A 25,539-nucleotide genomic window follows, 5' to 3' on the forward strand; every position below is an offset into this window, starting at 1 on the left:
CGTTGCTCTGTTGCAACCAGGGCCATTCTAGCACCTGAGGCAGAGGCCAAGGAGCCATCCCCAGCGCCCGGGCCATCTTTGCTCCAATGGAGCCTCAGCTGCGGGAGGGGAAGAGAGAGACAGAGAGGAAGGAGAGGGGGAGGGATGGAGAAGCAGATGGGCGCTTCTCCTGTGTGCCCTGGCCAGGAATCGAACCCAGGACTCCTGCATGCCAGGCCGATGCTCTACCACTGAGCCAACCGGCCAGGGCAAAATATTTTATTTATTGATTTTAATGAGAGAGGAAGGGTAAGAGACAGACAGGAACATCAACCTGTTCCTGTATGTGCCCTGACCAGGGATCAAATCTGCAACCTCTGCTTCGGGACAATGCTCTAACCAACTGAGCTATTTGGCCAGGGCTTTCCCAGAATTTTAAACAATACTTCTGAGTTACTGGATTTAAGAAGTGCTTTCCAATGAAGTCTACCACAGTATTCTCAAAGTATCAAAAATTGTGGCTAAGTTTATTATGTTAGGTTTTATCTACAAAAAAAGGATAATAGACTTCTTAAAAATGACAACAGTAAATTTTAAGAGATTTATTAAAGCATCTTATCACAAAGATGGAAATGCATACAAATTAGAAACATGCAACCGTCATCTTCCAGAGTCAAGTTAAAATGTTATATATTTTTCCTATTTTCATAGCTAAAAACTTCAGATCTTATAACTAATGGCTCACCCTGAATACTTTTCATTCCTCCTGAAAGTATCCAGGGCAGCAAATAATCAAAATGCAAACTATTATATAAAGAAAGTGCGAAGTTGAAGAAGAAAATGTGCAGAGGACACCCCATCCCACCCTCCCCCCATTAAAGGCAAACAATGGCACTTTGCTCTTGCTTAACCTAAGTTGTCTTCAAAAACTACTAAATGTAATAGACAACAAAAAAAAAGAACTGACTTTTTAATAATATCCAAAAAGCTTGTTAGTGTTTGAAAATAAATGCTTAAACAAAGGAAAACACAGTTGGTATCAAACAAGTTTGAATAGTCCTGTATTGCAACATTCTGTAAAATAAGACGAAAAGCTGGTATAGTGTTTACTGACAAAGGCAGAACATCCTCAGGCAGGGATGTAAGGAGGCGGTGGTTCTTTCTCAGGCATCTTCACTGCCATTTCATAGGTTGGCAAAACATACTGAAGAGAGAAAAAAATTGTATTGGCCTTTATTCTCCTTTAAAATCCTACTTATAGTAACTCAGCTTTCAGATTTTATGTCCTACATAGGGACATACAAACACAAAGAGAAGAGCTGAAGAAAGTGTTAGCTAAGTAGTTCCTGAGAGGAGAGACAGAACTAGTAACCCTTGCATGCAGGTGAGACATCTGATTCAAGACTACTAGAGAGGGACAGGGGGAGGGAGGGAGGGAAGAGGGGTGAGAAAAGAGGGGAGGGCAGGAAGGGCAGTTTTGCTTCTGAACTGACCCTGAGAGGAAATATCCACCCATGTCCCCCATCCTTCTAATGTGACTGATGAAGTACCTACCAGGGCCCACTGCACCTCAGGTGGGTGTGAACCTGGACTAAGGGCCCCACTGAACATGCAAAAGGAAGCCTCCAGTAATATGCTGAGCCTGAATTCCATCTTAAACTGCAGTCAAAGGGCCGGGTACTTCCATCATCTTTCTGAGGTAAAGGGCACACCCGTGCAGAATGGTAACACCTAACCTGTAACAGGCTGGCCCTACCCGGGCCACACATATTCTACATGTTGAAAATATGGAAAGAGTGACATAGCAACTAGAGGGCCCCAAAGAGATAAGCATCCCCAAGAGTCATGGAACCCATTCATTCATCTCACAGAAAATCAGCTTCTTCTTTGGGTCATATGCATGTTTTCTGAAAGCAACACAACTGATGGTACCCCATCCTCAGAAGTTAAGAGCTTGGCATGGGGCACACAGCTGTTTTCTGCCTAATGGCCCCCTCACAATGTAATACCCTTGGAAACCTCTTATAAATCAAACCTAACAGCCAAACAATATGATTGGCAGTGCAGACTCTCTTGCCATCGTACTCAGGATTCCAATTGAGAAATGTTCAATCTTGTGGATGTAAGTTATTCATGCCCTAAACCACAGTGATGGTACTGAAGCAAAAGTCAAGATCCAAGTTCTAGAGAATAATCAATAAAGGCTAGCGGATTTTAATACACTAGGCCACGCACCTGTGGAGGTGCCTCAAAGGCAGGGTACACAGCAATCTCTGGTGTGTTTCTGTTGTTGATGTATTTATAGCAGTTCCAAACACAGTTGATCAGATAAGCCTAAAAGAATACAAACAAAATTTACATATACTAGAACTCAACAGACTACCTGTTCTAAAGGTCAGGGCCTTCCAGTGCTTTCCCCTCATTTCTACAGAGAAGCAAACTGACACCTACGGGGACCAGCACAGGCCCCGGCACCATCCCTACTTGCTCTCACTTAAATGTCACAAGTTTTATTTTCACCATTTTACAGAAAAACCAGAGTTGGGGTTTCAGGTCTGACAACCGTTCTGCTGAAGAAACTCTGTTTCTGAACCTTAGGAATTTTAAGATTCTCCATCCAAATCATGAACCACTTCTAAAAACATGATAATCCTTTCTTAATAAGGATCCTGGCATTCCCAACCACTCTGGAAACAAGAGGGAGGACATTCCCTAGAAGGTGTCTCTACTACCGGGTTAAAACCAACACCGGACAGTGGTACACTCTAACTGACCCCCCAATACTGAGTCAGCAACTCACCTTAAAAACGATGAATAACACAAAGAACACAAGAACAATGAACAGGAGGCAGCTGGAGTCCAATGCCAGGAGGTCATCCTTATAGGGAAAATCAGGCTATAAAACAGGGGAGGGAGGAAGAGGCAGAGAGGAGTTTTATGGCAGTGAAACTGTTCTGTATGATACTGTGACTAGTCATTATACATATGTCCGAATGTATAGACTACACCCATAATGAACCCTAATGTACACTACGGATGTGATCATGATGTGGCGACAGGTTCACAGCCGTAACAAATGCACCACTGTGATTTAGGGAGTGGACAGTAAGGGAGGTTACCGGGGTGCTGGTGGGCAATATATGGAACTGCATTCAACTTGGCTGTGAACCTAAAACTGCTCTAAAAATAAAGCCTATTAAACACATATACTGGCTTATAATTCTGTCAGAACACCTGCAGTCTGTGGGCATCTCAAGAGCATGCACGGTACAAGTACAAACAAAGGCACCAAAGTCAGAACTCAGTCTGATAAAAACTTATAAACAGGACTTAATTCAAAGTACTTTTAAGCCTCATCAATAATGCATGTTATTGATAACTTAAAATACATTTGTTTGAATACTCAGAATATTCCTAAGAGTCTATGTTGAGCTCACTTTCTTTCTTTTCACTATTTTTAACATCTTTCTGACCTTTGAAAAAACACTATCTTCTGTATAGAACTCCAAATTTGTCCCTGGGTCACTGAGTTGCTAAGTCAGAAGTATGATATCTATCTAAGTTCCATAGGAAAATAATCATCTAAAATCTAGTTATCACTCTCAGAGCTCATTAGAAATGGGCAAAAGGAAGGCATGCCCTTGTGGTTACGAAGCTAGACAAGATTATATGACACTGCAGACATACTATGCTCTACTGAGAAGGATCAGCTACCTGTTTCAAATAATTATTTAGCGGCTCTGGCCGGTTGGCTCAGTGGTAGAGCATCGGCCCAGCGTGTGGAAGTCCCAGGTCGACTCCTGGCCAGGGCACACAGGAGAAGCGTCCATCTGCTTCTCCACCCTTCCCCCTCTCCTTTCTCTCTGTCTCTCTGTTCCCCTCCCGCAGCCAAGGCTCCATTGGAGCAAAGCTGGCCAGGGCGCTGAGGTTGGCTTCATGGCGTCCGCCTCAGGTGCTAGAATGGCTCTGGCAGCAATGGAGCACCACCTTCTGGTGGGCAAACGGGTGGATCCCGGTCCGGCGCATGCAGGAGTCTGTCTGACTGCCTCCCTGCATCTAACTTGGGAAAAATCCAAAAAAAAAAGAAAAATTATTTAGCATTTACTGTGTACAAGGTAATGAGCTAGGTTCAAGGAGAGGGAAATTATAGTAATTTAAGATTTATTTACAAGCTGGCCAACTAATGATATGCCTTCCATGCTGAGAGATCAAGTAAATAAAAGAAACCAGTGAGGGCTGTTAAAGGGAGTAGTAAAAAATTCATTTTCATGTTTTGTATATAGCTCATTTAATTTTTTAAAATTTTTATTTATTGATGTTACAGAAACAAAGAGGAAAGGGGAAAGGGGAAGGAAAGAGAGAGAGAAACATTGATTTGTTGTTCCACTTATTTATGCCTTCACTGCCTGATTCTTGCATGTGGCCTGACCAGGTATCAAACCTGCAACCTTGGTGTATCAGGATGATGCTCTAACCAACTGAGATATCCAGCCAGGGCTCATTTAACAGTCTTAAACCTATATGTTTTTAATGGAAATGTAAATACAAATAATCCCACATCTTCATTAAAAAGCAGCACAGAAATATCCCAAAGGAGGGAGAAAAGAAGAGAAGGAAAGGAGGAGGGAGGGAATGAAGGAAAGAAAAAGTCTCCACACACCAACCCCAAAACCTAGCTAAATGTCCCTTTGGGACAAAAGTGTTCTTTAAGCCTTCAAGTATAAATAAAAAGGACAAACACATGATGGAAGCAGCTCATGGGGGAAATGCTACGATTTTATTCAGAAGGCTTGAACTGTTGCAGCCGGAGATGACAAGATCAGAGAGAGCTGTTCCTAGGGAGCTGCTGACCAGGCCCACGGCAGTGCCTGGCACCTGTCCCCAGCCTGAGACCAGGCTGCTCCCCCGCCACCACTCTCGTGTGACAGCCACCACAGTCACCTTGTAGTCCCCAGTTATGTCCCACATTCCTCCCTGCTTCTAGGTGTCTCTTTTACTCAAAACATTTTCTTCTGTGCTTTCCTTACCTTAATTCCTACTTGGAATTCAATCTCACTACCTAGCACAGGTCTGCTACCTGTGAAACATCCACTCACATAACAGCCTACACATTTACTTCACGGCTTTTATCACAATTTTAATTCAGTAACTCAATTTTCCAATCCCTTCACTAGAAAGCAAGTTCTACTGATATTTCCCTAGGATCTAGCAGAGCACCTTGCCCATAAGCAATCAACAAATGATTTTTTGAATGAACAATGAATTTGGTGATATGCAAAATGGATTAGGCAGAAAATCTGAAAGTGAAGAAAAAAATTCTTAGAAGGTAGAATTCTTTAAGTGAGCTTTCATTTCTCTGGACCCTATACCACCTTTCAGACCTTCCTCTGGTCTCGAGTGTTCCCTACCCCTCCACCATGCAGCACTTAACCCAAGTCCCTCATTTACTGCTGTCCTGTGACAGCTCCAGGTCATTATCACAGATAACATTTTTATGTCTTGACTTTCCAAATACACGGTTTGCTCCTTGAAAAGGAAGTTATCTTTGAGGGGGTTATCTTTATATCTACACCATTCACCACAGTTCACCTAGAACAGAATGAAGGCTACAGTAGGCACTCTAACATTTGCTATAAATGCCTGCAAAAGCAGAAAGCTAATGCTCTAAAGGTGCCAAATACAGACAAATGGTTATACTTTTAGTTTACTCAAAACAAAAATTGTACTACTACTTAAATTTCATAACAACCACTGTTAGGGAGACTTTTAACCATCCAAATGGTATGGTAAAAAGATATTCTATTGTAACCTTACTGGTTTCAACACGGTAGTTAGGAGTAGTGATATTACTTTAGAGCACTTTAAAAAACAAATAGGGTCAGTTAAAATAAAAATAATACCTCAAGATGACTCAGAATTTCAATTTAAATATTTTACTTAAAAGGAAAAGGAAAAAATACTAATTACCATAAATACTTACTAACTGATCCAGATATTCTTTGATTCTTGGCAAGTAAGTAAGAGAACTGATAGCAACCAGGCAACTGAGGACGAAGTCAAAAAGCCGGTAACAGAAGAACGGGATGAGCCAGCCCACTTGATACTGAAGAAGAAAGAGAACCACATCACATCACACACATGAAAGGACTAAGTACTGCTCAGTAAAGATCCAACTCCAAAAGCTGAAAACACAGAATACTTACAGAAATTGCTCCATATACCAGCATTGAACTGATTATAAACATAAGGACAGAGACGGCAAAAAGGACGCAGGCGTTATCTAAGAAAACAAAAACCAAAATCTAGTTAAACTACTTACATAAAAAGAATAAAGCTCTTCAGGACAAAGTAACATTTTAAAGCTAGTTTACAAACATCCAAGAATTTTCAGGTTGGCTATGAAAAAGATCTAAGGCCAAGAGGGTAAATAAAAAAAACACCTGCCTCAGCATTACATAATGAAGCTTAAGGAATTCGTACCTTTGTTGTCTTCTTTGTTAAACTGCTACAACTCACTGACATTCTATTAAGGATGGCTCATTTATTAGGGTACCCTGCCAGGGAGACAGATCTCTGCCCAGAGTCTAAGAGTCTAATATGTGCAAGCAGATAATTATAATCCAATGTGGCAAGTGCTACAACAGAAACAGAAACAATCAGCTTTATCTGGAAAATCAGGAAAAAAATATAAAAGAAATAACACAAGTTGGGTCTCATGAAATGAGCAGGGTTTTGGACCTGGCCGGTTGGCTCAGTGGTAGAGCGTTGGCCTGGCATGCGGAAGTCCCGGGTTCGATTCCCGGCCAGGGCACATAGGAGAAGCACCCATCTGCTTCTCCACTCCTCCCCCTCTCCTTCCTCTCTGTCTCTCTCTTCCCTTCCCGCAGCCAAGGCTCCATTGGAGCAAAAAGATGGGCCGGGCGCTGGGGATGGCTCCTTGGCCTCTGCCCCAGGCTCTACAATGGCTCTGGTCGAGACAGAGCGACGCCCCGGATGGGCAGAGCATAGCCCCCTGGTGGGCGTGCCGGGTGGATCCTGGTCGGGCGCATGCGGGAGTCTGTCTGACTGCCTCTCTGTTTCCAGCTTCAGAAAAATACAAAAAAAAAAAAAAAAAAAAAAGAAATGAGCAGGGTGAAGGGAAAGGCTGGTATTTGCTTAAGACACATCTATTGAACACAGAAGGCCACTGATGCCCCCACTTGCTTTAGATAAAACACATAATCTGAAACTCAAGGCTGTCCATTAATCCCCTCCCTCCCCACTGCAACCCCCAACCACTGCTCCGCAAGCCGTCACCTCGGCTTCCACGACACACTGGTCTGCTTTCTTTGTTCCTCAACTCATTCTCAGAGATCACGCCCCCTCTCTACATTAATCCACGGTCACTAATTTTCTCACAAAACCGCTAAGTAACTTAAAAAGTACTAAACCACACTTGACTTGTTGAGCTTCTTATCACAAATCTAAGGTTGACTGACAGTGTGGCTCGATATGTAGAACCTGAAGAGCACTAACAGTAATGAACGGTGAGAATAACTGAATAGTCACACTACAGTACTGGGTAAATGTCATGCATTCACCCTGTCACGTGGCAGTATAAACGTCACCAGTATCTGGCACTAGACGAAGTAAAAACAGCCCTCTTTAAATTTTCCTAGAGGATACAGGACAGGGAAATGTTGGACTTCCCTGCTGCAGCATACAAAATGGCATTTAGGAAGAAAAATTCAGTGGACACATGAAATTTAATAAGATCAGGTACTATCACACCTGGAAGAAAACTTTATAACAATCAGCTTTAACAAATGTTATAGAAGACTATATGCTTATTTCGATTTCTTAAAATACTGAAATTAAAGTCAAGTTCACGGTCTTCCACTGGAGCAACAAACAGCAAAATGGGGGAAACCGGATGGCAGGTGGGGAGTACATCAAACACTGGAACACGAGATACTCCAGTATTTAAGAATCAATACAGCCCTGGCCGGTTGGCTCAGTGGTAGAGCGTCGGCCTGGCGTGCAGAAGTCCCGGGTTCGATTCCGGCCAGGGCACACAGGAGAAGCGCCCATCTGCTTCTCCACCCCTCCCCCTCTCCTTCCTCTCTGTCTCTCTCTTCCCCTCCCGCAGCCAAGGCTCCATTGGAGCAAAGATGGCCCAGGCGCTGGGGATGGCTCCTTGGCCTCTGCCCCAGGTGCTAGAGTGGCTCTGGTCGCAACAGAGCGACACCCTGGAGGGGCAGAGCATCGCCCTTGGTGGGCGTGCCGGGTGGATCCCGGTCGGGCGCATGCGGGAGTCTGTCTGACTGTCTCTCCCCGTTTCCAGCTTCAGAAAAAATACAAAAAAAAAAAAAAAAAAAAAAAGCCTGACCTGTGGTGGCACAGCGGATAAAGCATCGACCTGGAAATGCTGAGGTCGCCGGTTCGAAACCTTGGGCTTGCCTGGTCAAGGCACATATGGGAGTTGATGCTTCCTGCTCCTCCCCCCTTCTCTCTCTCCTTCTCTGTCTCTCTCTCTCTCCCTCTGTCCTCTCTAAAAATGAATAAATGAAATAAAAAAAAAAAAAGTTTAAAAAAAAAAAGAATCAATACAGCCTGACCAGGTGGTGGCGCAGTGGATAAAGCGTCGGACTGGGAAGCGGGGGACCCAGGTTCGAGACCCTGAGGTCACCTGCTTGATTGAGCGCGGGCTCATCTGGTTTGAGCAAAGCTCACCAGCTTGGACCCAAGATCACTGGCTCGAGCAAGGGGTTACTCTGTCTGCTGAAGGCCCACGGTCAAGGCACATATGAGAAAGCAAACAATGAACACAAAAAAAACCCTGATGATTGATGCTTCTCATCTCTCTCTGTTCCTGTCTGTCTGTCCCTATCTATCCCTCTCTCTGACTCTCTCTCTGTCTCTGTAAAAAAAAAATAAAATAAAAAAGAATCAATCAGCAAACAAAATATGAAGGCTAGGTGCCCAGATATGGACCTGAGGTTTCCACTCACCAACACATTCAGGAACTTCCTTTAGGGGGCCCCCAAATGTTGATCCATTTTCAACGTCAGTATAAATAAAAGTAAACTCATGTGAAAAGCAGCTTGCAATTGTTGTAGAAGTAGTTCAGATATACTGAGTATATATCCTGTTTAGCTGATTAAAAAACTAATGAAAAAGCTCCTTATTTGAAATTGATCAGCAGGCAAATGATCAGAAATTAACTTGCCATTATAACACTGGCTCTGTGGGAAAGTCAAATTCACCTTCCAAAAGAAACACAACTACAACCTGACCAAAAACTATGTATTTTTACATTCTCTTAACAAGAAGGGTTTTTGTAGAATTGTAATTAACGAAAGTTGATGATGAATACATCTGATTCGACAGCAGTCACAATACTCATGCAACATGCATTATACTTGTGGTCTCCCCCGAAGCTCTAGCGAAGGCTGAGCCAGGCGTCCAGACCTACAAGAATCTCAACAACCCAAAATCTTCATCAACACCTCGATTTTAAGAGGAACACACATGACAAATGAAAAAGCTGATGTGAGCAGATTCCATAATATTTTATAGCCTAAAGCAAAATTTTATAAATACCAAAAATGGCCATTAGAAGCTAAAAGTTTTGTTTATCATTCTATCTTGGTTTTTAAATAAAAACACACTATTCAAAAAAAAAAAAATGCCAGAAGCGTTGTTTCTAATAAGTTCTATCATATTTGACAAAATTAAATAATTAAGATTGTACAATATTATAAATATAATATATACAAATGAACTGGAAACATTCCTCTGAAGTGAAATTTGTTTTAAAAATCAACACATGGCTCTGGCCGGTTGGCTCAGTGGTAGAGCGTCGGCCTGGCGTGTGGGGGACCCAGGTTCGATTCCCGGCCAGGGCACATAGGAGAAGCACCCATTTGCTTCTCCACCCCCACCCCCTCCTTCCTCTCTGTCTCTCTCTTCCCCTCCCGCAGCCAAGGCTCCATTGGAGCAAAGACGGCGCAGGCGCTGGGGATGGCTCCTTGGCCTCTATCCCAGGCGCTAGAGTGGCTCTGGTCGTGGCAGAGCGACGCCCCCTGATGGGCAGAGCATCGCCCCTGGTGGGCGTGCCGGGTGGATCCCGGTCGGGCGCATGCGGGAGTCTGTCTGACTGTCTCTCCCCATTTCCAGCTTCAGGAAAAAAAAAAAAAAAAAAAAAATCAACACATGGCCTGACCAGGCGGTGGCGCAGTGGATAGAGCATCGGACTGGGATGCCAAGGACCCAAGTTCAAGACCCCGAGGTCGCCACCTTGAGCGTGGGCTCATCTGGTTTGAGCAAAAGCTCACCAGCTTGGACCCAAGGTCGCTGGCTCAAGCAAGGGGTTACTCGGTCTGCCGAAGGCCCACGGTCAAGGCACATACGAGAAAGCAATCAATGAACAACTAAGGTGTCGCAATGCACAACGAAAAACTAATGATGCTTCCTCATCTCTCCGTTCCTGTCTGTCTATCCCTGTCTATCCCTCTCTCTGTCTCTGTAAAATAAATAAATAAATAAATCAACACATGGAAGTTATTTGCACTGAAAAGTCTGAGGCATAACTTTCTGTTCAAATATTAAAATTTTAAACATAACTTAGTATAAAATTTTACTACAATCTTTATGCACCTGTATTGTAGAGGAAGATAAATAATGAAAACACTGCTATCAGGAATAAACAGGTTTAAATAGGTAGTTTCTATGAATGCTGTAGGGTTACTCTTTTTTTTTTATTACTGATTACAGTGAGAGAGGAAGGGGGTAGAGAGAGAGAGACAGAACATCAAGCTGCTCCTGTGTGTGCCCTGACTAGGGAACAAACCAGCAACCTCTGCGCTTCGGGGCAACACCCTAACCAACCGAGCCATCCGGCCAGGACTAAAGTCACTCTATTTTTAACTCCAAAGTCAAGTCTGTCCTCCTCTAAAGAATAGAAATGTATTTAGAATTGTGACCCTAAGCAAAAGATATCACCAAATATACCAATAATTCGCCTGACCAGGCGGTGGCGCAGTGGGTAGAGCGTCGGACTGGGATGTGGAGGGACCCAGGTTCAAGACCCCGAGGTCACCAGCTTGAGCGTGGGCTCATTTAGCTTGAGCAAAAAGTTCACCGGCTTGATGCTTCTCATCTCTCTCCCTTCCTGTATGTCTGTCCCTATCTATCCCTCTCTCTGACTCTCTCTCTGTCCCTGTAAAAAGAAAATTAAAATAAAATAAATATTGTATTTGTAAAAAAAAATATATATATATATACATATACATATATATATACACACCAATACTTATTTCATATTTTACTCTAAGTTTTTTTGTTCCATGAACAAACCTCCCGTCCTCTATGCCACTTGTCAGCTGACCTTCAAAGGATCACAATCTTTTTGTAATTCCTCTCTCTCTGATCTCCCCAGCCCCCAACAGGAGTCAAAGTATACAATACCAATCTCTTGAAAATCGTCTAGTAGTCCATTACATTTTCTGGCTGGAAATGCTCGATTATAATCTTCACTGAGTATCTTTGAAAAAGTCACAAAACACTTTTCTGCCTTGGCAAGCAGAGTAACTGAAATATAATTCAGATAATCCTCTTCTAAATAACAAGTGTGTGTGTAATTAGTAGGAGATATTTCCAATTAAAAACATACCTGCCATTCTCTCAGATGAGTAGTAATTGCCAATGACTTCATACTGAATGTTGACAGATGGCATTGAGTTTGGATGAGTTACCTCCACAGTCAGCAGAATTGCCATCAACAGGTTTACCACCTATAAAAGATAATATTTTATATTATTAATTAGGAAGCAGTCTTAGCACAATCATTAGATGTCTTCCCATATTTAAAATTGTTTTACTTGGAGTTAGAAAGACATAAAGGGGCGCGCGGGGCAAAGGTAGCGCAGCTGGGTGGCCTTGGACCGGGTAATTAATCACATCTGCCTGGCGTCTGGTCTACGGAGTGAGCAGCATGGACACCAAGCGCCAACGCAGCCTCCACGGAGGAGCAGAAGGAAATGGAAGATAAAGTGACTCCTCCAGAGAAAGCTGAAGAAGCAAAATTAAAAGCAAGGTAATCCTCCTTTGTGACAAAAGCCTGGAGATTCAGATTTCTTAAGGAAATGATTGCAAGAAGGGTAAAAATAGTTTGATTCTGAGGAGTACAACGTGGCTAAAGCAAAAATGAAGAAGCAACTTCCTACAACAGCCATAGACAAGACCGAGGTCACTGGTGACCACGTTCCCACTTCCTCAATGGAAACCACCCTCTGTTGCTAGCAGACTGGCTGGCTGATTAAAAGAGCTAAACTGTGTGAATCCTCTGATTCCCATCAAGTCTTCCCTGAATATGTTACTTCCAGCCTCTTACTTCCTCTTCTTCACTAAGTCATTTGAGAGTGACAGTTTTGCAGGTAGTGGGAGTGCTTGCGGCTACTGCAAGGGAAGACAGGTGCAGCGCTTCTGATTAGTTTAACATTGCACTGATGAAGAGAACATGTTAGAGTAACACAATATACTTGAAAATAATTGTACACATTACCTAACTCCTAGTGTAGGGCTGGTGCTAACAACTAACAAGTGAGTTTTACATTAAAAAAAAAAAGAACAAAATTTGAGACTGTGAGATAAAATATGTACTACTACTATAAGAATAGTTTTAAAACAAATATTTCAAAAAGTTAAGTATAGCCTGACCAGGCGGTGGTGCAGTGGATAGAGCATCGGACTGGGATGCGGAAGACCCAGGTTCGAGACCCCGAAGTCACCAGATTGAGTGTGAGCTCATCTGGTTTGAGCAAAAGCTCACCAGCTTGGACCCAAGGTTGCCCAAGCAAGGGGTTAATTGGTCTGCTGTAGCCCCATGGTCAAGGCACATATGAGAAAGCAATCAATGAACAACTAAGGTGTCACAGCAAAAAACTAATGATTGGTGCTTCTCATCTCTCTCCATTCCTGTCTGTCTGTCGCTATCTATCCCTCTCTCTGACTCTGTAAAAAAAAAAAAAAAAAAAAAAAAAAGTTAAGTATAAACTTCACTGTTTCAGAGAGAAGGTAATTGATTTATGGAATAAAATGGCAACAATTAAAAATAAAGGATCAGCCTGACCAGGTGGTGGCGCAGTGGATAAAGCGTCAGACTGGGATGCGGAAGACCCAGGTTCGAGACCCCGAGGTTGCCAACTTCAGTGCAGGCTCATCTGGTTTGAGCAAAAGCTCACCAGCTTGGACCCAAGATCGCTGGCTCGAGCAAGGGGTTACTTGGTCTGCTGAAGGCCCACGGTCAAGGCACATATGGGAAGGCAATCAATGAACAACCAAGGTGCCGCAACGAAAAACTAATGATTGATGCTTCTCAACTCTCTCCGTTCTCTATCCCTCTCTCTGACTCTCTGTCTCTTAAAAAAAAAAAAAAAAGGATCATTACAAATCATCTGTGTTCAGAGTTACATACTACTATACCAATCGCGGAATTTCTGGTTTTGAAGATGCCAGTTCATCCAATATACTGATCCATCAGATAAATATATATTATAGCCTTTGGATAAACATAAAATGAGCCATCAGGTAAGCCTGAAACTCCTCCACAGTATCTCCTATCCTGTGACAGAGAACTATTTACTCTTGACTTAATGCTTTAAAGACTAAAATGCTTTAAGGACCCGCCAATATTTCAACTATGTCACTTAAATTTCACCTACTATCTTAATTCTACCCTCTGCAATAATCCACTCATCCTACCAAATAAGTGCTCCTGTAACACCCAGGGGCAGCTGACATGTGCCTCCAGATGTCCTCTCCCGAAGAACGAAGAACGCTGGTACTTGAACGGGCTCTCACCAGCACAGTGCCCAGCTACCTCACTAAGTCCTCCCTGCCCTTCCCTATACACTATTAAAATGAGCTAAGACAGGCCTGGAGAGAACACGGGGGTGGGGGGGAGGGCTGGTCTCAGGTCCCTAACTAGCACATTTTAATTAATGGAGCCTAAAATCACACTGGCCTAAATTTTTTGATTGTTATATGAAAGTAACTCCCTAAAACCCCCAATTCTTTTCTACACTTGATCCCACTAAGCCAGTGGTTCTCAAAGTGTTTAGATTTGGGGGGCACAGAGGTGTAGGGAATTGGCTGTAAGCTGACAGTCTGCCCAAACCCCCACCTCACTTGCCTGATTAGGCTGCAAAAGGCTGTTAAGCTGTGGTGCTGGATTGTTTACACTACCCCTCCTGTTCCCCGGAAAGACTGGAGGCAAGTTTCTTCTATCCTTTGTTTAGTGTCAAGTTAAGATGATATGTATGGTGGGGGTTTTCTGCACACAACACAACTAAGAGTAAAAAGAGAGGAATTCTTCAATGTATTGACAAGGAATGAGAGTTTGCCTTTCAAATATATGCCCAAACATTGAAGAAATCAGGGTCATGTTTCTCATAAACACAAGAAGGAAAACACTTAATACATTCGCATTGGGACCTGCCAAGTTTACTAAATCTTACTAAGAATTTATCTATATATTATATATAAAAAAATAATTTTGTCATTTTTAACCCCTTTTTACGAATTCTAAAAAGCACAACAAAAAAATGTAACATAAAAATGTTTTCTAATGTCAGAATAAATTTAATTTTATGGTATTTATTGTTTAATTACCATAAAAGCATGCTTGAACTTTATTTTTCTTTAATATTTGACTTATTATAACATATTTCTCAGATGTATATAGTGCGCCTACAATTATTTGTAGGATTTTAAATGCACCCCTTCAAAAAGTTTGAGAACCACTGGACTAAGCTATCATCTACCTGGTTCAGTTACATTCGAGACCCAAGCATAAGCCTTCATACATAATATTTGCAATCAAATCTCATCACTCTTGCCTGTCAAAAATTTTTCAATCTAGATTCTAATAGATTGAATTCTATAGATTTCCTATCTCTCTCAGCACCCTGCATTTGAAAATATAATTAGCATGTAATCAGTATTTCCATCTAAGTCACTAACAAGAGAACAAAGCGAGGACAAAGGGGCCGGAGGTTGTCCTCTTCCCATTAATAACCTTTCAGTAAAATTCTCTATCTGATCCGGAGGAACATCTTGAGACTTTTGTCAAACATCCTGCTGAAATCTCATCATAATTAACCTGGTGACTTTTGCTGCAGTGGGTTGGAAGGGTTGTAACTCCATTTAAAAAGGAAATATTCATGCCTCTAGTTTTGAGTCTCTGCAGTAGTCCAGGAGACACCATTTCTTTAAGTAAGTGCTTAAAACTGTTAATGATTTCAGAGAGAAACTTCTCCTGGACTGGAGTTAGGCTTTGCTATCTATAGTTCATAGAATCTGTTCTCTACCCCTTCTTGAAAATCTGAACATTTGATACTTTCAAGAACTGTTTGGGTCTTATCAACAGCATTTTAAACAAACGACAGTGTGCCCATAAAGTCATGGTGCACTTTAGACTGGTCACAGGAAAGCAACAAAAGACGATAGAAATGTGAAATCTGCACCAAATAAAAGGAAAACTCTCCCAGTTTCATACCTATTCAGTGCAGTTTGATGTGGGCTCACGCACAGATTTTTTAGGGCTCCTTAGGTAGCTATCCTGTATAGCCTCTACAGACTTGTCACTGACTGATGGCCTACCAGAACGGGGTTTCTCCACCAAACTGCCAGTTTCCTTCAACTGCTTATCCCACCGAGTAATGTTATTCCTATGTGGTGGCGCTTCGTTATGAATGCGCCGATATTCACGTTGCACTTTGGTCACACATTCGAATTTAGCGAGCCACAGAACACATTGACCTTTCCTCTGTACCATCCACATCTCTACTGGCATGGCCGTGGGCTACTCCGCTGTATACACGGTGTTACATCATCATCTGTGCATGCACACATGCTGCCACATCATCCTACAGAAACTGGGAGGGTTTTCCTTTTATTTGGTGCAGATTTCACATTTCTATCGTCTTTTGTTGCTTTCCTGTGACCGGTCAAAAGTGCACCATGACTTTACGGACACACTGTATTATACAGCTCTTTCCTGTCCACCCAGAATGATAAATAACAGTTTTATCAGGGCTTAAATTTATCAGTCAAAGGCATTACACATTCTCTAAAACAGGGGTCCCAAACTTTTTACACAGGGGGCCAGTTCACTGTCCCTCAGACCATTGGAAGGCCGGACTATAAAAAAAAACTATGAACACTGCACATATCTTATTTTAAAGTAAAAAAACAAAACGGGAACAAATACAATATTTAAAATAAAGAACAAGTAAATTTAAATCAACAAACTGACCAGTATTTCAATGGGAACTATGGGCCTGCTTTTGGCTAATGAGATGGTCAATGTGCTCCTCTCACTGACCACCAATGAAAGAGGTGCCCCTTCCGGAAGTGCAGCGGGTGGCCAGATAAATGGCCTCAGGGGGCCGCATGTGGCCCCCGGGCAGTAATTTGGGGACCCCTGCTCTAAAACAAGCAGCCCAAGTTTTATCTTTAAATAAGATAAGGTTAGGTGATCTAAGCAATGTCACACTATCAAATACACAATTGACTAATGTGTCTGAAGATACACAATATACCAAGTACATTGCCATATAATACTTCACTTATTTAAGTAAAATAAATATTACTAAAGTCCATCTGCAGATGGGGAAACTAAGGCTCAAAAAAACCAAACTAATTTGTGTAAGTTCACTGAGCTGATAGAGGATGCAGCTAGAATACAATCTGGCCCTTTTAAAGACTGCCTGCTTCTTTGTACCGTGTGATTACTTATAACCATTCCTAAGCAACTCCTGTTTTGAGGTCTTTCCAAAAGAAACCATTATCTAGGGTTATAAAATATTTATACTGTACTCTCCAATAAATGTTTCAGTAACATGGCTTTATCCTTGCATTGCTCAAAGGCAAGAGACACTTTACCCTTCAATTCCTAAAAGGTCTTACAAGGAAAAATCCTATTTCCAAGATGGCTCCCCAGTTGAATTTTAATTTACAATAATTGTCCATTTTCATTGTAATGCATGTGACCAGTGTATATCGTATGCGAGTTAATACGATCAGGTGAATTACTGAACAATCAAGATTTATCTACTGAACTTAGATATTCTGTTTAAGGAAATAAGGTTGGAATCAATTTGGCAAACTCTGCTAAACACAATAGTCACAGTAAAAAGCACTCCATAGAAAAGACATTCTGTCAAGAAAAACATGCAAACTCAATTATTAAATAAAGGAAATGACACTCCAAAAGGACCAAGAAATGGGAAAACAAGTAGTACTATTTTTAAAAAAGCACACACAATTTTCAGATCATCACTGAGTTCATTATACTCCATTAAGTCACCATCAACTTACATTTGAAACACTGACCTGGAAAACCCATCTTATGACCCTGAAAGGCTCGCCACTGCCCACTGCCCTGTGCTCAAATGCAGACCCTGTGCTTTTCACTTGGAATTGCAGTTGGTATTCCTACTAAGTTCCATACAGCAGTCTTCAAAAAAATATATCAAACTAATTTTATAGTCTTGCAATACAAAATTTCTCTGAAAATAGCAAAAATGTGCAATTCCAAAATATTTATTCCCAATTCATTTTTCTTTTTGCATTTAACAAAGAAAATTAACAAAAAGGTAATTAAAATTTCTAATTCTAGTAATGTGGGGAGGCATAGAAGGTAGCAACTATGCAAATCTGTTAACACCGTGGGCAAAGAACATACCACTCACCAATATGAGAGCGGTACTACAAACTCAGTGGGTCAGACCAAATGGTCTGCATGATCTTGGAAAGCCTTTTGCACACCCTGTATCAGTAAGCAAAGCCAGGTGCATTAGATTTCACTGTTACAAAGAAACATAGTCAGATCCATTGGGAGCACTGTGCCTTGGCCAAGGAATTCCTCTTTGCTTCCTTATTTCGTCACCACACCCGTCTCAGGAGATGCTTTTGTGGACTGGTTTTTGTAATTTAATTATTATTCTTCACTTTTCCCACAGCTTATCTTGCCACAAGTCAGTATCTGTGGACACTATAATTAAAACAATGTGTTCGCTTCAGGGCATCCGAATAAGGGTCTCTTGGGCAAAGAGGGATCCACAGAGAGCCAAGTCTACAACTCTCTAAGTCAGGGGTCCCCAAACTGCGGCCCTCTGAGGCCATTTATCTGCCCCCCCCCCCACTTCCGGAAGGAGTACCTCTTTCATTGGTGGTCAGTGAGAGGAGCATAGTTCCCATTGAAATACTGGTCCGTTTGTTGATTTAAATTTACTTGTTCTTTATTTTAAATATTGTATTTGTTCCCGTTTTGTTTTTTTACTTTAAAATAAGATATGTGCAGTGTGCATAGGGATTTGTTCATAGTTTTTTTTATAGTCTGGCCCTCCAACGGTCTGAGGGACAGTGAACTGGCCCCCTGTGTAAAAAGTTTGGGAACCCCTGCTCTAAGTCAGCAAAGAACTGTCATCATTTAAAGATTAAAATTAACAATCTTTGAATTTTAATAAGTGTATGGATTAAGAAAAAACAAAAACAAATCATCTCACAGAGAACTGTCTGGTGATCAGCAGAGGGAAAGGGGGTGGGGGAGGGAGGAGAGGGTAAGCGGGTGATGAAGCAAACGACCTGAGGCGGTGAACACACAATGCAATATAGAGATGATGTGTTATTAAACTGTGCCCCCTGAAACCTACCTCATTTTATTAGTCACTCCAATAAAGTCATTAATACAAAAATTACGGAAAGTTTTTATAAAATGTGTATGTATAAGTTTTTGTTGATTTTTACCCTTATGTCCAGTTACAAATGAGTTATTCCTACTGTTTTTTGTATGACACAATTCACTTAACAAACGTCTACTGAATACTTCAAATGTTCTAATTAATGTTACCATACACATTTAATAGAGTAAAACATCACCTTCCTCCTTGAAAGAAAACATCCTGTGTGGGGAGAAAAATAAGATAATTCTACTACTGTGTGATAAGTAGTATCTTAAAGTACAGACGAGAGATCGAGAGATCGGTGGGAACTCTTCCAGGTACACAATCAGAAAACCAGACGCCTCTGGCTGGGAAGCAAGGAATTTCACCAAGAAGCAAGGGAAGTTTCACCAAGAAACATTTGAGCTAATCATTAGAAAATTCACCAAAATTGGCAAAAGTGTTAATGATTAAAACTGGGTGAGGCCCTGGCCGGTTGGCTCAGTGGTAGAGCGTCGGCCTGGTGTGCAGAAGTCCCGGGTTCGATTCCCGACCAGGGCACACAGGAGAAGCGCCCATCTGCTTCTCCACCCCTCCCCCTCTCCTTCCTCTCTGTCTCTCTCTTCCCCTCCCGCAGCCGAGGCTCCATTGGAGCAAAGATGGCCTGGGCGCTGGGGATGGCTCCTTGGCCTCTGCCCCAGGCGCTAGAGTGGCTCTGGTCGCGGCAGAGCGACACCCCCTGGTGGGCGTGCCGGGTGGATCCCGGTCGGGCGTATGCGGGAGTCTGTCTCTCCCCGTTTCTAGTTTCGGAAAAATACAAAAAACAAAAACAAAAAAAAAAAACCTGGGAGATGAATAAGTGAGAGATTTTTATACTATTTTGTGTATTTGAAAATTTTCTTCATGAGGTTTAAGAGTTATGGGAAGAACAACATCTCAGGGAGAAGAACTAGGGCAGAGCAGTGTGTGCAAGGAAAGGTGCTAACTCTGAAATATCACCAAACTATACTTATGTAAGTCAGAGGAGAAAGCTGGAAGGGATAAGCTTGAGGAAGAAACCTGTCTTCACTTCTCTTCCAGCTATCTCACTTTAGATTGCTTATGTTTCAGGCACTCATGCAAAATTAGCCATAAATTAAATAGACAATAAGGTTCATCCTTCCCCAGAGAAAGATGGATAATTTCAAAATAAATTCTGTTGTCAAATTTTAAAAAAAGTAGCCATATATTAAACCTTTCCAGGACCTAAAAATATTACAAATATTTTTTGTAATTGCTCAAAAAAATTGAATGCTCAAAACGCATTCTTGCAGTACACCATTAACAATGGAGGACATCTGCAGAATTTTAAGCCCATTTTCAATCATTCAATAAACATTACATGGTAAATATACCCTCATCTGTCTTCCAAGTTCTTTAATAAATTAGAGAAAAAACAATTTTGGAAATTACAGAATTTAAAATAGAGTTCATTCTGAAATTTCATCTATTCCTTAACCAAATATTAAGTCAGCCATGCTCCATTTAAATCTAAAAATGCCAAAGACAAACACTTCAAGCCTGGTGCATATAACTGGCTCCGACTTCTCTATATCCTATTGCACTATTTAGTACCATACAATTAATACTTCAGTATATAGTGTTACCGTCGCCTTAACACTAGACCTGCAGAAGGAGTTGCTAGAAAGCAATGACACCGTATCAGATACAAAGTCATTGATATGGTGTCTGGATCCAGCAGGTGGGAGGGTTGCATCCCTAGGTTCCAAATAACACAGAGGCAATCATATTCTTCCATCCGAAATAGAGAGTATCATGACAAGAGAGCTGGAAAGGGAAATGACATTCTACCTACTCTCTTCTTTTTTTTCTCCATCTTGGTAAGGGAGCTCCTGGCAACAAAATGCACTGTTTGGACAAATCCTTTGTTCTAGAGATACTATATTACACTTTTCTCTAGTTGATTTTGTTTTCTAAATGTTATTTGTCCTCCCCAGCTAGTCCTTGTATTGCTATGGCACTAAAGCCACACTTTTAAAAGTCAACAGCAATACTGTAACCAACAAAACCAATGGCCTTAATCTGGTTAGACTCTGATCACTTTCTCCTTCCCCCTTGTCAATGTACCATAAATTTCATTTGTGTATGTACTCCAAAGCTCTTTGTAATACCAAAAAATCTTGAGGGCAGGTGCCATGTTCAAGCCAAGAAACATCTGAGAGCTTCTATGTGGCAGGTAATAATACAAAAAATTAATGAGGCCTGACCTGTGGTGGCGCAGTGGATAAAGCGTCGACCTGGAAACGCTGAGGTCGCCAGTTCGAAACCCTGGGCTTGCCTGGTCAAGGCACATATGGGAGTTGATGCTTCCAGCTCCTCCCCCCTTCTCTCTCTGTCTCTCCTCTCTCTCTCTCTCCCTCTCCTCTCTAAAATGAATAAATAAAAATTAAAAATATATATATTAAAAAAAAAAGATTAATGACATGCCTGACCAGGCGGTGGCGCAGTGGATAGAGCATTGGACTGGGATGCTGAGGACCCAGGTTCAAGACCCCAAGGTGGCCAGCTTGAGCACAGGCTCATCTGGTTTGAGCAAAAAGCTCACCAGCTTGGACCCAAGGTCGCTAGCTCGAGCAAGGGGTTACTCCATCTGCTGAAGGCCCGCGGTCAAGGCACATATGAGAAAGCAATCAATGAACAACTAAGGTGTCGCAATGCGCAACGAAAAACTATTGATTGATGCTTCTCATCTCTCCATTCCTGTCTGTCTGTCCCTGTCTATCCCTCTGACTCTCTGTAAAAAAAAAAAAAAAAAAAAGATTAATGACATATAAGCCCTGTGACGACTTCTTATTGTATATCCACCCTGCTTTTTCCACTGTAAATAATCAGTAACTCTCTTCATTTAAAGTTAATTGACTTAGCAGCTTATAATGTTCTATTAACTAGAAAAGTCCACGCAAAGTGAGAACAGCTATGGCTAAAAGCATGAAAAAGGGAAGATACGTGCAGTTTCCACATCAAGTGCTTCGAGAAGAGATTCAAATTCCTCACCCCCTATCTTGGGAGAATAAATGGTCTTAGTTAAGTTTTTCTCCCTGAATTTTGAGTTTTGCTCTTTATAAATCCCACTTTTCCCTGCTATTCCTTTCACTTTTGTGAGCTGAGCTCAGAGCATCAAAAAAAAATCTGCCTTGGAAGAAAAACAGCCAATTACATTCAGATGGTTGAAACTGGGATGGATGTTATTTCTTCTGGAGTTAGAAATCCTTTGTCCTGTGAATGGAGGAAAGGCACTGAGAAGAAAAAGGAAGGCTGGGCTTGCAGGCAAGAGTATCAGCCTACTGGACACTCACTCTCAGTTAAAGTGGGAGGGAAGATCATCTCTTGATGAGGAAGGCAGGGTTGAGTAAGAGGCTGGAGGACTCTAAAGATTTAAATTATTATTTTAAGGAAACAAAGGCAGAGCTAAGGGCAAACAAAAGAAATTAAAGTCCCATACCTTTAGCAAAATAGATTAGAAATAAAAGTTAGAAATATAACATCCGCTATTGCCATTAATTGATAGAAGTCCAGTATCACAAGTCAGTTAAAATACAGAACAAGAAGAGAGTCTTTCTTTACAGGATAAGTGTGATATAAAACTACACCAATAAGATGACACGGTGATGTTTCTGAATATAAAAGTACAGGAAATATTTAATTTAGAAACAAGCAAATAAGCCTACACACTCAAGTTCTGTTGTTTCTAATGTTCGCTAATGAAGCAAGGCTGTAAAAAAAACCCAGGGCAGTCAGAAATAATGTGAACAGCACAGTCCCATGGGTGGGTACGGGGGCCATGAAACACTATCTGCCTAACTGGAGATAATTCTCATCTGGTGTTTGTCCAAACAGTAATGATTTCAAGGCACTGTGTGGGGAAGTCATGAGAACAGAGAAAGGCAAAAAGAACGTCTGTGATAAAGCTCTTCCCCCTTTAAATTTAAGTCATCAGAAACTGAGCAGTGTCACTAATGTCACAACCTCACACACACACACAAAAAAAATATTACAAAGTCATTAGAAAAGTAGTCACGTCGACAGCAAAAGTCTGTCAAAGCCTCTGTAATGTCATCACAGCGTTAAACTACCTAAACGAAACCACATATTTGGAAGTCACAAATGGAAGTCACAGCTTCAAAACGTACGTATACTGGAAATAAGAAATCACGAAGCATTACTAGTGAACCATCAAATCAATTACAATGCCAACTTGGTTATGACAGAGAATTACACTGATCTTGAAATCCAGGGAATGCTAGATGTGGCTAGACTAGCACGGGCTCTCAAAAAAGGTCTCTTAAAAAAACAAAACAGGTGTGATATAAAAAGCGTCTAATGTGCAGGGGATAGTACAGCTACAGCCAAGTTGATCGAGTGTAAACCCCAACAAATGGTATGGCCTCCGAGAGGCCTTCCTGCCGAAATCACAGACACATTCTAATCAACAGGCTCCGGGAACCACGGTCTGCGTTGCACGCTGATCTTTTCCTTTCCCTTCAGGCAAGACACAAAGTCGAACCCAGACTGCATTTATTTAGGTCGGTCCATGATTGTGAGGGAGAAAAACTCCAGGGAGCAGGGAGGGGTAGGGGGTGGGGGCTTTCAGATGACGGAAGTACAAAAAGAGCCGAAACTTGGTAACTTCCATAACTTCTCACCAAAACCCAATACCTTCATTCCCCTCCGCCCACAAAGCCTATGCCTCTCTCAACCCAGCTCTTTTGGCCTCGGAAGAATCTTCTTCTATTTCTTCTTCTCCTTCTCCTTCTCCTCCTACTCCTCCTCGTCCTCGTCCCCCTCCTCCTCCTCGTCCCCCTCCACCTCCTCCACCCCCTCACCCCCCCTCCTCCTCCTCGTCCCCCTCCACCTCCTCCACCCCCTCACCCCCCTCCTCCTCCTCGTCCCCCTCCACCTCCTCCACCCCCTCACCCCCCTCCTCCTCCTCGTCCCCCTCCACCTCCTCCACCCCCTCACCCCCCCTCCTCCTCCTCGTCCCCCTCCACCTCCTCCACCCCCTCACCCCCCCTCCTCCTCCTCCTCGTCCCCCTCCTCCTCCTCCACCCCCTCCACCTCCTCCTCCTTCCCCACCTCCACAATGATTCCGGGATAGTCCCCTCCCTCCAAGTTAGAGCACCCAAAAAAGAAGTTGCCCCTCGCCTTCCTGCCCCACCCAACACCCAGTTCTCAGTTCCTCCCCTCCCAGGGAACACTCCCTTCCTTCCCGACCCGGCTCCGCCACCTCCCGCTCATGCGCATTCCCCCCAGGGCCCTACCCTCCCGCCCCGCCCGGGCTTACCATGTACCAGGTCCCCAGGATGATCGTCCCGGTGCGGACATGGCAGCAGCCGCAGCACCGGGTGCTGTAGAACCGGTCGCTGCGGCTCCGCTTGAAAGTCATGGACACCATTGGGAACCTCGCGAAGCTTGTTCTTGGCCGGACCCCGGACAAAGGCTTTCCGCCCAACAGTTGAACCCAGCAAAGCTCTGTCACCGCGGTCCAAAACCAAACGACGCGTCTTCAAGCCCGCCCCCAGCACGGGCCCCAGCCAGCCACTTCGCACCTGCGCACTGAGGACTGAGGGCCGCTCTCGCGCGACCTCGCTTTACCCTTCGTTCCTCCACCTTCCCCGCACACAGGCCAATGGAAGAGCGGAAAGCAGGGGCGACTCGACCCCTAATTGGAGAAACTCGGAGATTGACAAGACATCACGCCAAATCAGAAGTGCAACTCGCCTCTGCTCTTAAGTGACGGCAAGAGCTGGCTCGGAGGTTTAAGGAAGTAGTGGTTGGGTGTGTCCTCGTCAGTCACCATCTCCGAGGCGAGAGCGGCCACAAAAAGGCATTTACTAGGAAAAGGGAGAGACGGGATGCGCAGCCGACAGAAAGGCCGAAGGACTTTTCTGAGTGATGTCTTTGCCACGTATTGCTTTGGCAGCATCATGGGAGGGCGGCTGCTCACGTGACCTTTGCGCGTAGCCCATTATTGAGCTGGCCGGGGGCGGTGCCTTTGGGGAATGGGCGAGGCCAACTGTTCTGGGGCCCTCATCTCTGCTGTAGAAGAAAAAAAAAATGCCTTCCAACCCTGCCATCGACAACAAAGAGGCAAAAGGCTTGAGAATAATACAAGAAAGGTGGAAGATGGAAACCTGCTTAGATGCTGGACGTTTACGGATCATCAGGATGATTTTTATAGAGAGAATTGTATACATACTGAAATGGACCAAAAGAGTACTGGGTGTCTTCCATGAAAACCAGCCAAAGTCTGGCACACCTTCCCTGTATTCTGATTCTAAGGGAGTGGAGGCTCCATCTTTTTTTGTGGTGCTCTGCACAACTCTTAAATTATGGAGAGCTGTGAGCAAGATAAAATACTTTCGTTTATTGAACTTCATATTGAATTTTCCCCTCCTTGGAAAAAGCTATTTTGCATCTCATTTGTAAATTCATTCCTATTCCTGATTCAATAACAAAGTGGATACTTAAATTCTTTAAACTAACGGTTGGACATCTTACTGGTCTCCTCAATTAATGAGTAAATAAAATCTTTGGCATGTGTTGATTTTGTATTTGTAGAAGATTCTTAACGACTTTTTCCTTTATGGGCCCAGCACGCTTCCGCTGTGCAACTCTGCTATGACTTTTTCCTTTAAAAAACGTTGTCGAAGTATGTTGGGCAGATAAAATGTATTATGCTCACTTTGTTAAAGAGGCCGTTGCCCAGGTGATATTAATGTGTGTTGGGGTGGGCTAAAGGCAGGCAGAATCCTTGTAGCCTGGGGCTTGGTTTTGGGATTAAGCCTTTCCTACC

The 25,539-nt window shown here is 42.8% G+C and overlaps 1 protein-coding gene and 1 pseudogene across 1 annotated transcript; one reads left to right on the forward strand and one right to left on the reverse strand.

Moving 5' to 3' along the window:
• Positions 1-566: 566 nt before the first annotated feature.
• On the reverse strand, positions 567-24,307 carry LAPTM4A (lysosomal protein transmembrane 4 alpha). The gene is made up of 7 exons (XM_066386223.1): positions 24,028-24,307; positions 11,633-11,753; positions 6,183-6,259; positions 5,960-6,082; positions 2,780-2,875; positions 2,215-2,313; positions 567-1,183 (listed from the first exon to the last, which is right to left on the reverse strand). The coding sequence occupies exons 1-7, from the start codon at positions 24,136-24,138 to the stop codon at positions 1,109-1,111; spliced, it is 702 nt and encodes a 233-aa protein (XP_066242320.1). The 5' UTR covers positions 24,139-24,307; the 3' UTR covers positions 567-1,108.
• On the forward strand, positions 11,985-12,277 carry LOC136406276 (cAMP-regulated phosphoprotein 19 pseudogene; annotated as a pseudogene).
• Positions 24,308-25,539: the final 1,232 nt, after the last annotated feature.

Source organism: Saccopteryx leptura, chromosome 5 (assembly GCF_036850995.1).
Source record: "Saccopteryx leptura isolate mSacLep1 chromosome 5, mSacLep1_pri_phased_curated, whole genome shotgun sequence".
Taxonomy (NCBI): domain Eukaryota; kingdom Metazoa; phylum Chordata; class Mammalia; order Chiroptera; family Emballonuridae; genus Saccopteryx; species Saccopteryx leptura.